Genomic DNA, 14,960 nt, shown 5'->3' on the forward strand with positions numbered 1-14,960 from the left:
TCAGCATGAGGATAAGAGAGTTTTGCTTTATTTTACAGCCTGTTATGACACACAGTAGTAAAAATCTCTAGGATAACACATGTTCTGCCAACAAATTGCCATTTTTGAGGCTGTAAAATTAAGCTTTTGTCATTAGTATGCAAATGTCAGACAATGGACAAATACTACATCAAAATCAAATATACTTTTCCCATCAGTGAATAGTTGACATTTTGGTATTTTTCTTTTAACAATAAACATGAAAACACACATTTTGAATATAGATTCTCTCTATCAGGCAAAATTAAATGTCAAATATACATACGCTATATTTCATGTATCAAAACAAACATGAAATGGACGAATTAATGACATTCGAGATAAAGTACTGGTCAGGGGGTTTTACAATCTGGGTGGGAAAGCTACTACAAACAACAATCACTGAAGATAGTTCACCAAACTGGAAATGAAGACTGGATTCAAGCACCTTTTCTTATCTTAAAACTGAAATGGAAATTTCAGTTAACAATATAGAATTTGTTTTCATTCAAAGTGTTTGATATTCTTCAAACAATTCTTGCCCTTTTGGCAGCGATGTTATTTCAAGTTATTGTGAACTGCTTTGAATCAGTATTGGTTATGTCCTTCATATGACTTCCAATCCCCTCCAGTATATTATATTATATTTATCAATTATATATATAGTTTATATTTGTGTGCAAATAACAGCTTTCAACTCCTTCATTGGAAATAAACATAGAATTCAACCACATATTTTCAAATGGTAATCATATATTTTAATTGATATACATATATTGCCACAATTGGCACATACAATATTGCACAGTCATGAAATGTTGCACATAAAATATAGATTTTTTTGTGGGCGAAGACATTCCAAAAGTTACAAATAAAGTCAAATAATGCTGAAAAGGTAAAACAAAAAAATAAACATGCGCGCTACACCCCATTAATTGAGCGACTGACAACATATAGAACTACCTAAGAGCCAGAGCATATCGAGAGGTGGGTGAAGGGAGAGGGGTGGCAATGGAGGCTTTGTCAACTATTTCCAATGTTCTCAGCCCACTGCTCTTCCTGATATATAACGTGCTTGGTGCTAACTCCTCGGTTTCATCTTGCATCAAGGTGAACCCCCCCTCCCCTTCCATGTTTACATGTAGGCCGATACCTGGATGGCTGAGAAGTATGTTAAGTGTAAATATAACTTGACTTTTTTTTAAGCACCATTAGTCTGGGCCAAAAAAAAACCACAAAAAAAACTTTGGAAAATGGTCATTGGGAAAAAAAAAGCCAAACTTGCGATCCAAAGCACCAGGCCAGCGTGTAAGCATGCGGAGTGTTTAAGGCACCAGGTTGTTTTATATGCTGAAGAGGATGCTCCCAGTAAGCTTTTACCATATATAGATGGTGAATGACAGTCTAGTTTGCTGGTTTTCAGTCAAACCTAAACATCACGGAAGCAAACGCTGAACTCAATGCTGAGGTAAATTGATCTGATTGTTGCCAGTTTCTCTTAACATGACTGGCAAAGAGTTTATAAAACTGCTATCACACATCTATGAGATGCGACAACTGGTCAACAGCCAGTCGTTTTTTCCGTGTGGCAGTCCAAATATATCATCAAACCCCCCAGGAGGATACTGGGCCAACAATAATTTAATGTAAAACATTAGCCTCGTTGACACAGAAATCCCACAAGATGGCCGTAGCAGATCTGACATTTATCTGCCTTTGTCAAGATATAGAACCCAGGTATCGTGGGATGCCGCAAATTTGTGCGCTCAAATGGGGGAAAAAAGGCATCTGATTTTCCGTGACGCCATCGCATGGCATTAAATAAAGTGCCGTTTCAGTTACACGTTTCTATCAGTGCAGGTATCGTTTCAACAGACCTGCACATTTCCGCTTTTTACTTTTTTTTTATCATGGCTGATCAATTGACATAGTTTTACCCTCCACAAGAGCACAACCAAACCCGTAACACTTAGGGACAGATAAAGCTAGACTTCAGCTTGTTGAAAACTCCCACTTGAAGCCTTGGACCAACTGGTTTTGAACTGCAACCAGAAACTGAGCGGCTTCTTGCCAGACCGTTATTTTGCAACTAGATTTCAATAAATGGTAAGCCAGAGCAAAGGGAATGAAGTGCTTACGGCCTAGCATCTTTTGGAATGATAACCAAGACAAAATAGAACAAGATACTTTTGACAGAAACAACTGCTTTCAAACCAACTGGACAAAAGTGAATCACGGACGTCACATTTCACCCTTTAGTAAAGACGACTCGAAATTCACTAGACTTGACCCTCGGTTCCTTTTGCGGCACGGAACAAAAACAGACAAATGTCAGATTTTACAGGCAGTGTATTAGAACTTCTCAATGGGCTTCCCGAAACCAGAGCTGTAGCCCATTAGGAAGGGCACATGGTCACAGAACTAGACCCTCAAGAGTAGAGCTTTTGTGCAATACAAGCAAATTATGGAAGGGCTCTTGAGAACCTTCTGGGAGACCTACACAATTGACTTTAAGTGCCAAAAACATGCAGTGACAGCGTGCCTGAATTGGCACGTTTTAAAGACATTTTTTAACTGCACATTCTTGCCAATTGTTCATTTATCTGCGTTTGCTACATGTTATTAATGATTATGCATTTAGTACCTTTGAACCCAACACATTGCATTACCGACGACACACAACGATAGTCTAATATATCCATTTGCATGTCAACAATTTCAACTGATATAAGATTTGTCTTCGAATGCCTCAGTCAAGAACCACTGACCAATATTGATTTGATTTTGATGCAATGCATATTGCACAACATGGAGCGAGCACTTGTTCCTTTAAAAAAAAAAACAAAAAAAAACTGCACGGCATCTACCCAGTTTCCAAATTAGGCCTAGCCCTCATTAGATTTGTGTGTAAACACAGATCTAGTCACAAGATGGCAAATACATGTGACAAACCATCTAAATTTTGGTTTTGAAAAAAAAAAGAATAATTTGTGCTGAAGGTATTAGCTTACGTGTAAAGGAAATGCTTACTCTCCGATCTAAACATTGCAAACTTTTTTTTTAGCTTTAAGTGGTACAAAAGTTCATTTTACTGTGTTAATAATTGAAATAAAGACTCAGTATTGTTTGTCAAGTAAGAAACAATGTTCAAACATGTTATTACTTTTTTTTTCTCTTTATAGCAGCCAGTTACTGTATTAATGGTGGATACGTGGGCTAAACATCCAGCGATGAGTGACAACATGTCAGAACTGTCAGCTTGTGGTGGTTTCTTAAATTGTGGGTGATGCTCCCTTGGAGTTAAACCTTTATAGTTAAGATTTCTTTCTTTATACAGTAGAGTTTATGGTTAGATTTCTGGTTATTTTTCGTGCCTCTGTTTTCAATCCTCGTCGCCATCGTCTGCCTGCACCTCCTCATCTTCCTCCTCCTCCTCCTCTTCCTCCTCCTCCTCCTCTTCCTCCTCTTCCTCCTCCATCTCGCACGCTCGCTTCTCACGCTGCTTCTCCTGGATCTTCTTCATCTCGTCGGCGTATTTACAGAACGTATTCCCGAATTTGGACCACACTTTGTAGGGCACCGTGATGGAGTTGCGGTACGTGGGCTTGACCTCGCTTACCCGCATGAACACGCCGTACTTGTTGGAGCCCACGTCGAAGAAGAAACGCTTGCTGTCCACAGTCAGCGACGAGCCCTCGGGCAGCTCCGTGGGCTCCTCCTCCACGCCGTAATCGTCAATAAGTTTGGCCAAAGCGTCGCGGAACTCGATAAGTCCTTGGGCCGGCAGGGCGATGGTCTGGCCCTGCGTTGACACCAAGCCGGGGCCCCGGCTGACGGTCTGCCGGACCCGCAAGAACCGTCCCCTCTGGTTCTCCTTTAGATCCATGTAATACTTCCGATTCTCCCGCACCAGGAACTCGCTTTTTAGCGCTCGCCGCGGCTCGTCGTGCACCATGCCCGGGTTGCTGGGACCCAGCTGGGCGTAGTGCTCGATGAAGTCCCCCAAGTAGTCGCGGAACTCGACCGCCACGGACATGGAAAGAGTGAGGCGGCTCTTGTTGCCCCCGGCCCCGACTTCGGCTATCTTCAAGAAGCGGCCTTTGGCGTTCTGCTTTACGTCCAAATAGAAGCGTTTGTTTTGGATGTCAACCCGCTTTGACGCCAGCTCTTGGGTCTCGTGTTGGAGGACGGAAGCCGTGACCGCCCCTGCCGCAGCCGTGTGCATGGAACCGAAGCCTGGGCCCGTGGCTGCTCCTCCTTGCTCACTTCCACTGTCTCTATCCGCCATGATGCTGCCTGCCTGCCTTCACCCTCAGTCTAAACCGCAAAGACTCGACCAGTCACAGCCAGCGACGCAGCTCTCGCGAGATCTGCTGAGCATACAAAAAAAAAGAAAAAAATCACATTTGCTTTTAGAGACGTCGCCTAGTTGCTGGGAAAAAAAAGCATTTCAGCCTCCGCCATATTGAATGTGTCAAAATCTACTTTCATTTGGATCAGGACTGAGCTGGTCCCTTGACAGAAAGTAGCTAAACAAATGCAAATGATTATTCCTCATCAGATTGGTTGCAACGTTTGCCGCAAAGTATTATTATCAATCTGCCACAGGCATCCTGTGCAGTGTTCAAACTTCTCCCCGTGCCTGTGTGCTAAATATTAGAGCATTTGTATTAGAACTAACATTTATGTTTGTCATATCAAGGAGTGACTAAATTTATCCCTGATACTAAATATGCTGGTTTGCCTTTTGATTTTAAAATTTCGTCGATACAGATAAAGAATGACACATTCAACATGGCGGCGGTATTTACGTGCGACTTCGCACGGAAGCTAAATCCATGCTCTGAATACAATGTCTACATTAGCATTAGCCACTGCAACGTCACCGGACCTAAGCAAAGGAGTCTCATTAAAAATGGCTCGAAACTGACTACCAGTGAATGACAGCCTGTACCTGCTTTCAAGTAACGTTGTTAGACCTAGTATTTATCTGAATTTGACTTTACCGTGCCGTTTCTAAAATGACATTTTCAAATACAGCCAACCGACAACGACCTAAAAACAAATCACCATCTGAGCTACAAATGCAATGCTTAAGCGTTATAACTTACCACTCGCATAACTATAAAAAGTATCTAACCTTACTAGACACCAAGTAGGTTAATTTGCCCAAATCAAAAACAACTGATAAACGCACGGAGGTTTTACATAAATCTGAGATCTAAAGGGAAAAAAACGTACCTTAATTTTCCACCTAGGGGATTGCGAATGTTTTCTTAAGTGCATTAATAGTTGCAAATGACACTGTGGTACATGCAAGAGCCTTATGTTAGAGACGCTGTACTTTTGCAAAGATTGTCGTGTGTATGTGACGGGATCTTACGTGCTTTATTTTCTTTTTAGTGTATGAGGAGTGGAACGTGGAGCCACAGAGGAGACCTTCCCTTGTACGCGCCCAGATCTTGTCAAAGGAAGGAAAACACGTATTTCATTCATTGATTCTCCACCTTTGATATCGACTGTATTTACCACATATTGATAATAAAGTTGTGTATCACGAGCCTCATTTAACGACAGAAATTTGTTACACAGCAGATCTTAATTTTACCTTTTTTTTACACATGTAACTGAGGTGAAAATTAAATAGCAACTTTTTATGAACGCAAATGTGTGATTAAAATTATCTATTTCAAATTAAGCCCTATACTTTAAGCTTTTTAAACAAGTTCAAATAATAGTTTCAAGCACGATTAAATGCGAACTTCATGTCTTGTTTGACGTTGGCAATAGCCCAGTAAAATTTCATATTTTACTAAAAAATTAAAATTTGTTCATTCAGACTTGTTTAAAATCCCATTTTTATTTTTGCTGTATTTTACTATGGCGCATAATTGGTTGGGATTTTAAAGGAGGCGTTTTCTTCATGCATTTTCAAATATTATTAATATATACAAATTTCAAGATATTTTCAGCTACTTAAAATTATTTTTGATGAATATTGAATTAAAATCAAGATTTTGAAGAGTATTGGTTTCGAAAAGGTCAATCAAGCGGCCTAAAGGAAAGTGTAGCTGAAAGGGAAAAGCTTCTCAAAGAAAAAAAGGAGTAATTAATGAGTTTTTGTTACATAATTTGATTTTTTTCCTAATTCTTGTCATGTCAGTGCTTTCTTATAACGAGGTAAGTATTATTCAGATTACAATGAAGAGTGTCAGGTCAGATCAGAATCTAAATGCAGGCCGCAATTAACTCTTTAATGTGAGTATTAAAAAAATCAGTTTTGTTTTCTTTATAAAATGTATCGTTATGCAATTAGAACTGTTCTTTTAATCGAACTTTTTAGTCAGTCTCACATGAAAAAAAATGTGCAAACAAATGCATGGCATGCTTGTAATTCCCGCTGACAATCTTTTTTAAATCGTTCCAATAATTCAAGTCCAAAGTGCATAATACGATTTTTTTAACTGAAACTTTGTAATGTTGCAGTTTATTGCTAAAATACTGAAAATATTGTCTGAATAGGTTAAAAATAAATTACTGGAACGAGCTTATTTTCAGTGTACAGCATAGCTCAACTGTGTTTAGTCCTTACATTATTTCAAAGGCAAGTTTATTTTAAAATGCTAAGTTGGTATATTGATTTACATTATTTACCATGAGTAATAAGTTTTAAAAGTAAATAGTCAGAAAAAGTTTGGTTACCTCCACAAATAAAATGTCACTTATTGTATAAGCTCTTTTTAGTGATTTATTTCATTAGTTATATTTATTAATTTGCAATGTAATTGTCAGCCACGTATGCGTGTATGATGAATTACTACTTTATTGCGTGTTATCTACTCTAAACCAACGTCACATATGTTTTGTATAAACGACATGTGAAATTAAAATCAACAAGTGAAAACCTTGAAGTAGTGTGTTTTCAACTCTTGTTATCATCCATGAAAGCAACATTCAGGTTTTATATTTAACATCCACTTCCTGACCAAGCGGAAACTATAATGCTGAAAAATTAAACAAAATGACATCGAAATAATTCGGCATATTGTTCATAGACGTTTAGACTTTGGTCATAAGGCAACAGGAAAGTTTATGCGGGTTCCTAAGGCGTGACATTTTGCATATAAATTGGCATGGAGGTGAATTCTGCGCAAGCTTACATGCTAAATTAGAGATAAAAATACATTTTAAACGATCACGGTGCACTTTAATGAGTGCATTTATTTCCTGGCTCCTTCAACGCCTTACCACTTTATACCCCTCAAAACATCGACGGCCTGCGAGGGACGAATTGATGGAGCAATTGGCACATGAGGGCTTCTGCTCGGGGATGGGTCGTCGGTTGCGTCGGTCGCGTCGATCGGCTGGCGAACCCCTCCCAAAGATGGATAGAATGATACGGAGAGCAACATGCGCCACTATGCAAGCGCCCTACGCTGTTTTGTGACGTCACCATGCAATGCCTGAGTGGGGCTTTGAGCTTTAGCGTCATCTGCCGGTCATGTTTGGGGATTGCAGTGTCGCCTCCTTGAATCACAGGGTATGGAAACAAGGCAAGTGCACTGACTTCAGAGGCTGATGTAATTGTTTGTCCAGTTTATTTGTTGCTATAATTAATACTAGCCCAGCATGTTGGATACGGGAATCAAAATAACTGAAAATTAGTAATTGAAAAAAGCAAATATTTACCTTTTTTGTTATACATCACCTTCCACCAACACTAAACTTTTACATTTCTAATTAACCAGAGTCCAGTCTTTTTCCCCCATTCATTTTCTCAACTGCTTTATCCTCACTAGGCTTGCGGGGGGTGCTGGAGCCTATCCCGGGGGACACCCTGAACCAGTGGTCACCCGATCGCAGGGCACAAGGAGACAGAGTAACAGTCACTCTCCCACCCGTACCTAGGGGCAATTCAAATCCAGGTTGGTCCACCTGTGTGTAGTTTGAATGTTATCCCCGGGCCTCCGTGGGTTTCCTTTGGGTACTCCGCTTTCCTCCAACATTCCCAAAACATGCATGGTAGGCTGATTGGACACTCTAAATTGCCGCTATGGTATTGGTGTGAGAGTGCATGGTTGTCCGTCTCCTTGTGCCCTGCGATCGACTGGCCACCGATTCAGGGTGTCCCCCACCTCTGGCCCGGAGTCAGCTGGGATAGGTTCCAGCACCCCCTGCAACCCTAATGAGGTTAAAATGGTTCCGAAAATGAATGAATGAATTGATTTTCTTTCACCAATGTAAAGAACATTCTTGTTACTTTGTGACTTCAATATGAAACCCCAAGTAAAATCTAATTTTGATCTGTGCCGCTTTATCATTCGTCGACAGTGTTAATCAGATGACTTTTTATTTTTCTCTAGATGGCAAAGACTGTTGGAAACTTATCCTCATGTACCACAGATGTCCTTTCAAACCCCCTGTTAGGGTTGCTTGGTTTTGTTATGTTTTTTCCCCCCTGGTGTTTTGTCCGAGTGATTGCCCATTGTGTTCAGCTGTCGTTTCTCTGCCCCAGGTGTATCCTTCCTCCCTCGTGTGTTTCCCAGGTGTTCCTAATTGTCTTGTCAACCCATGTCAGTCTATTTAAACCCCACTGATTGCTATGTCATTGTTGGATTGTCTGCTTTGTTTGTACCATGTCAAGTTGCCATGCTCTGTTCCATGTTCCTCGTTTCCCCATGTCTTCCCGTCAGGGTTGATTCTATGATTTGATTTCTAAGTCGATAATTTTTTTAAGTTATTAACGTTTTCTTTTGAGCACCACTTCCCTCGTCCTTGCCTGCTTCCCTGTGATTGGGTCCTACTCCATGTTTCCTCGCCAAGACGTCGCCGAAGACGTAACACAACCGAAGAACAGATGGAGAAAGTATGCCTTAAAAGTCTTAAAAGGCTCAGGTAAGCACCCTGAATTATTGGTCAGCCAATTGCAGATCCATCTTGTTGTCTTATATAATCATATCCAACGTGGTTAGGCCTAAGGACAAACTCGGCATCTTCATCTCCGCCACTTCTAACCCCGCCTCGTGTTTGTCAGAGTTACCTTCTCTAAGTTATACATTAGTGTTGACCTCACCAAGGAACTGTAGACGTTTCCCTTTATCGTCTTCTACCATAACTACATTGTATAACCTATTTATTCCCCTTAGTTTACACAACTCTTACCATCTGCCTTGTTTTTCAAGATGGGCCCCTCCCTGTACAAACCTTTCTCTCCCTCTTTTTTGCTCAACCTGGCATATAGGTCATCATATGCGCACACTTTGGCCTTTGTCAATTATACAGTAATCTCTTAAATTTCCACAGATAATGTAGACCAGACATACAGAAATACAAATACAGAAATGCAATCATGAAGAATTGCATTTATTGAATGTTTCTGTTATAGGCATATGAAAAACTGAAATGTACTATACCGTAAAACCTTTATTTGAACGGCACCTCTAATAAAACGGGACCTTGGTGGAAGAATTGAAAAACAATGTCACCCTCTAATTGAACAGCACTGCGGGAAAAAATTGAAACAGTGGCATGCCGGTGAAATAGAGGTTTTTCCTCAACCTGAGGAGGTGGTCAGATGCCTTCTTGCCTGGGATTCATACTGTTGTCACATTAGCGATGCAACCAAGAAGCAATTGAAGAAGCTCCATATTGATGTGGCAGTGATTCCAGGAGGCTGCACCTAATTCATGCATACTGGAACGCCCCATTCAAGGCCAAAGTCCGACCGTTCTACGAAAACTGTGTTGCACGGCAAGAAGAGCTACACCAAGTTCGGCAACATGCAAGCACCAACAATGGAAGTTTATTTGAAATGGATTGTCGTTGCTTGGGATCATCTGCTGAAGGATCTCATGATAAAGTTTTTCAAGGGATGTGGACTGACCGACGGCTCGAAGGATTGCTAGATTCATTGTTTCAGTTCAGATGGCCCGATTCAGACTGGTTTGCAACTTCTCCAGCAAGTGCAAGCCAATGCTGGCGACGATGAACATGAATTCACTCGGAATCTCGACGCTGATGCGGAAGGTGATGTGAATGATGAGGACCGCTACAACAGCCACGTGGCACTAGATTTTCACCAGTGAATTTGTAATTACTTGCCAGTAATTTCCATGTATTTGTGCCTTTTGTTAAATAAATATATATATGTTACCTGGTTTCTCTTGTCATCATAAAATTAACCGTATCTTTTCAAAATTCTGACCAGCTAGTCGAATATTAGAGGGGTACCTTCTAATTGAAAGGCGCTACGGGGAAAAGGGTATTGATATAGTCTATAAATTTTGGAAAAAAATCAAGTAGTACTACTATTCTCACAATTATATTAATACCTCTCAGCTTGATAAAAAAAAGGGTTATTGGAAGTTTTAGTGCAAGTCCTAAGATTCGAGAGGCATTGGATCGTGGATGGAATCAACCAACTTTGTTCAATAACGCCCAAGCCGTTTGACGTATTGACCCCAAATAAACAAAAGTGGTGGATGATTTATCCCTGTTTATCCTACACCTTTTAGTTTTTCAATGACAAAGTCCATTTATTAATTACGCTCTACTGGAACTACATGGTGACGTCATCGTGGATATTTCATTAATGTATTACAGAAAAAAATCAATGCCGTCATTTTTATTTTATTGATTTAAAGCAAGCGTTTATTAGTCAATAGTCATCTTTACATTTCATTAACTTGCAGAGCAGGATTCGAATGAGAGGAAATAGAAGTCCTCTGCGCGAAGCGCTCGACTGGGATTCAGCGGTGACGTTGTCGTGTTCTTTTTTTGCCCAGTTCATGCGCGCGCCCGTCATTTCCTGCCTCTCTATCATAAAACCCCAAGAAAGAGGGCAACCGAAAAAGAAGTGCGGCTGGCTTGACTTTGGAAAGAGAAACGACGGCTCACTTGACCGCAATTATTGTTTATTCTAGTTAGGCCAGCCAGATCTGGAGTCTGCATCCTTGTACGTATGCATATGTGGCGCCGCCGCACGCCGACCCGTTGGAATTAAGCGGGGATCAAGAAGCGGATCCCAATGGCATGGACACTCGCGCGAGGTCCGCCGCGCTGCCGAGCCACTGGAGTACCATCGCCGTCTCCTCCTCCTCCTCAGCCATCCCAGCTCCGTCGCCGTCGCCATCGCCCCGCAGCCCCGCCGCCGCAGCCGCAGCAACCGCCGCCGCCGCAGCAGCACCGCCAGCAGCCGCTCACGAGCCACAGCAGGCGGCATGAGGCTTGAGTCACTCGCACCTCTATCCATGCTGCTCATCGGGGTTTCATTCGCCTGCTACCCCCCGACCTCGGATTCCCTGCAAGACCGAGCTTACAGGTCGGCCGTGGTGATCGAGGGCAAGGTGCAGTCCACGCCGGGGAACGCCTCCGCCGAGCCTCCGCCGCAGCCCGGCGTGCACGTCAAAGTGCTGGACGTGTGGCCCCTCCACAGCGGGGGGCTGGAGCCCGAGCAGCTGGTCACGGTGCTGGGGGACTTCGGCTCGGAGGCTCCGTGCGCCGATGTTCAAAAGAACCGCAAATACATCTTTTTCATGGAACCCACCGAGGCGTCGCTGGTCTATAAGGCTTCCTTTGCGCCCCTGGACACGAGCGGCAAGAGTCTTAAGAAGGATGTTGGCAAGATTTTGTGTGAGGACTGCGGTAAGTGTTTGGTGGAATACCGGCCAACCCGGAAGAAAAGCATACCGGTGCGGGTTGGTGGGCAACATCGTTATCTGCCACGCACTTGAGCTGCACATGGCCCGTGTGTTGTTTGGATTCCGTGGGTGGCACATATGTGCCTTCGGGGCGTCTATGCAGCAATTTTCGACAACTCTCGCAGTCCCTCATAGCCCACATGATCAATCAAACTCTTTTTCTCTGCGCGCTCATCCGCATCACACATGCGCCTCGCACTGTTGCTCTAGTGCAATTGCACTTTGTGCGGAGCGAATTATCTGCATCCTGCAATAGCCCCCTCCACTGCACTGCATAGTTTTAATACCCCAAATGTGCTCACGCACATTGCTTCTCTCTAACCTTGCAGCCTTTTATCCTCTTCGGGCTTGGCCCTGGTTTCAGCACCCGGGACAGCGGCCGGCGGCCCACCATCACTTTGCTCCAGGCAAACTGCTTCCCCCACGGGCTATATTTAGGTTCACGCCTGCTTCAGTGCTGTGATGGCCTTCACTTTGACTTAGCTCAGCTTTTCACAGTGATAGCATGCAAAGTACTTGTGAGATATTGTGCTGTATTTTCCTTTAATGCAAGGCTTGGTTCGCGGGCCGCTTTAACGTCAGTCAACTTGATTTCACGTGGGCCGGACCATTTTAGATATAATATTTTGATTTTTTTTAAATAAATGGATTAAAAGAACTGGATTAAAAGCCCTGAATATTCAGTTTTTTATAGATCTAAAACAATGTTTATTTTAGCTTTTTTAAAAATATATTTTTAGATTTTACCAAATGATTTTTGAACTAAAAACACAGAAAAAAATGATTAAAAACTACAATTATTGATTTAAAAGGGGGAAAACCAGTAAATTTAATATATATCTATACTCTTCATTTTAATTTGATCCTAAAACAGAAAGTTGGCACTCATGATTTACTTTCCCGGGCCACACAAGATGATGCGGTGGGCCAGATTTGGCCCCCAGGCTGCCACTTTGACACATGTGCTTTATACATACCCATTTTGCTACACTCTTATAGTACACAAGGCTTTCATAATTCTAATGCTTTAGGCCAGGGGTGGCCAAGTGCAGTCCCCGAGAGCCCCTATCCAGTCTTTTTCCCATATCTCCCTCCTCTACCACACCTGAATCAAAAGATCAACTCATCAGCAAGGTGTCCAGAAGCTTCATACCGATCCAGATTATTTGATTTATGTGTCTTGGTGGAGCGAGATATGCAAAACAGACCGGATAGGGGCTCTCGATGAGTTGGATCAATTGCAGAGTGAATTCAATAAGAATGTTTGTCAGATGATGCACCATGATTGACTTGTGACCAGTCCAGGGTGCAGAAATAGATGGAGAGACACTAAGGCTGTCGTATTAGACGAATTTCTTTTCTTTTCTTTTTGTCTAGGGTGAAGACAGGTCAAATTTGGCCTCTCACCAAAGTTATAACTGAGGTGCCCCACGCTAGGACTCTAATGAGGGGAAGCGCGATATAAAATGGATGAATGGTCAACTTGATTTCCTTTGTAAGTAGTCCAAGTGCATGTGCTCACTGATGTCATTTGAGTGTGTATCGTTTCAGTCCTGCTTGGCTTGTCCTACAAGAGAAAATCAAAGCTGAGTGATTTTCGTAGGTTAAGCGGCCTATTGATTAAACGCAACAGACTGCAATCGGTTGCAGGGAGAAGCACATAAATAGATTAATTTATATGGATGTGCGCATGTAGCAGGAAGGCACTTTTTTTGTTTACAAATTGTTCCATATCAGAATTCGGCAGGTGTTCTGAGAGGAGTGTGTGGCAAACTCAAATTACACATGCAGTAGTATTCCATGTTTGCCAGGGTAAAAGTCTCGAAAGCTCAAATTATAGTGACAGACCCAGTAACAGAGTGTCAAACAGCTCCTAGTACTTGCCACTGTGACATCTGCAAAGCCATGTAACACTGCATCGACATGGTAGAATGGAAAACGGCTCTCTCTTGTACTCCTTTATGATATCAGGCAACCAGAATAAGGCTGCATGTGTCCTTAAAAAAAGAAGTCACATCGTGACAATATCTTGCGTAGCCATTTCAACTTGATGCTTAAGAACATAATGTGCTCTGTCTTGCTGCCTGCTTAAAATCTTAAATCCTCTTACCTTGTCCCCATGAGATATGCATACCCCCATTTTGCCACACTCACTCCTTTGCCATGCCTTCTTAACTCATGTCATAATTGGACAGGTAGCATCAAATGGACCTTATTATTGCTTAAAGCCCCCAAAGACATTTCCCCCCTCCAAAAATCTGAATATTTTCTGTAAAGTGCTCAAAAGTAACATCATTTGTGTATTTTCTCATACATTATTTAATTGTTACTCAAATGCAGAGAAAAGCAGTTATTAGAGGAAGCCTTTAGTCATACAGAAGCAGTTTTATGAATTGACTTGCAGGTTTGTCCATGTACCAGCTTTCATCTGGGCATTTTTTTCTGTGCTCTTCTGAGCAAAATTTCTGAAGGCACAACTGTAAATAAATATTGTGAGGATTGTTAAGGCCATTATAAAGGGCCGCTTTCTCTTGACCCGCTCGGCTGGCAAACGGCCGCAGTGGTTAGACACTTGAGGTTGGCAAAATAGTACTGTATGATGAATGAATGAATCACATTGCTTGCCAGGCTAATAAAATCCAGTAAATGAATCTAACCTTTAGCCCTAAAACCCTTATGAAAACATGGCTTTTACGCAGACAGTACTCCTATATTCCATGAGAATATACTCTGTTTTAAAAAAATTCAAGTTCAATATTTTTTATTTCACTTAACTTCCATCCCTAAATTTGAGATAATTAACAAAAAATAAAAACAACATGAATTCTTGGTCGTGTCATTTACGACGATTCAAACATTAAACTTGAATATTCCCTCTTGTGCCGCTGTGTGTCAACCATGTAGTTGTACATAGTGTGCATTTCTCAATGGAATATCCTTGTTGTCATCTGCTTCCTAAGGGCTGTTGAGATAAAGGTGCCCCCCAAGCACCATTAGTGAAACAATGTCTGCATCATTTTTTTTCAAAAACAAAGACATTTTTTTGGGTGACCTATCCATGCAACAGCTCCCTCCAAAAACAGTTAAGTGTTGTAATATTTGGAAAGTTAAACAAATCTGAATACACTATACTAGAATGTTTAATATTGTGCTTGTTGTTTACACTGCATTGCATCATACATATGTAAGAGGACATGGAAAAAAAGTTGGACAATATGATATTGTCCAACATAACTCTTTTCG

The 14,960-nt window shown here is 41.7% G+C and overlaps 2 protein-coding genes across 14 annotated transcripts in view; one reads left to right on the plus strand and one right to left on the minus strand.

Moving 5' to 3' along the window:
- Positions 1-753: 753 nt before the first annotated feature.
- On the minus strand, positions 754-7,421 carry puraa (purine-rich element binding protein Aa). Of its 7 annotated transcripts, none has more exons than XM_077591864.1 (3): positions 7,267-7,411; positions 5,402-5,479; positions 754-4,388 (listed from the first exon to the last, which is right to left on the minus strand). In XM_077591864.1, exon 3 carries the CDS (start codon positions 4,304-4,306, stop codon positions 3,401-3,403), a length of 906 nt encoding a protein of 301 aa, XP_077447990.1. In that variant the 5' UTR covers positions 4,307-4,388; positions 5,402-5,479; positions 7,267-7,411; the 3' UTR covers positions 754-3,400. The 7 variants fall into 7 exon arrangements, with proteins under 7 accessions (XP_077447990.1, XP_077447988.1, XP_077447986.1 ...); XM_077591862.1 differs by having other exon boundaries at positions 754-4,391; XM_077591860.1 differs by lacking the exon at positions 5,402-5,479 and having other exon boundaries at positions 7,267-7,421.
- nrg2a (neuregulin 2a) overlaps positions 6,949-14,960 on the plus strand; it is a 75,576-nt gene continuing 67,564 nt past the window's right edge. For 2 of the 7 annotated variants that reach the window (XM_077591851.1, XM_077591848.1), the window contains exon 1: positions 8,193-8,913. Coding sequence is in view for 5 of the 7 variants with exons in the window: in XM_077591848.1 (XP_077447974.1) it covers positions 8,826-8,913 (88 nt within the window). In the remaining 2 variants the exon portion in view is untranslated. Of the gene's footprint in view, positions 7,944-8,182; positions 8,914-10,940; positions 11,662-13,094; positions 13,213-14,960 lie in introns of those variants that run through there. The other 5 variants (XM_077591846.1, XM_077591845.1, XM_077591850.1 and 2 more) reach the window with 5 other exon arrangements.

This window comes from Stigmatopora argus, chromosome 22, assembly GCF_051989625.1.
Source record: "Stigmatopora argus isolate UIUO_Sarg chromosome 22, RoL_Sarg_1.0, whole genome shotgun sequence".
Classification (NCBI taxonomy): Eukaryota; Metazoa; Chordata; class Actinopteri; order Syngnathiformes; family Syngnathidae; genus Stigmatopora; species Stigmatopora argus.

What these genes read in the sequence shown, in the direction of transcription:
- puraa (XM_077591860.1), bottom strand. Translation starts at nt 4,306, where the DNA reads ATGGCGGATAGAGACAGTGGAAGTGAGCAAGGAGGAGCAGCCACGGGC.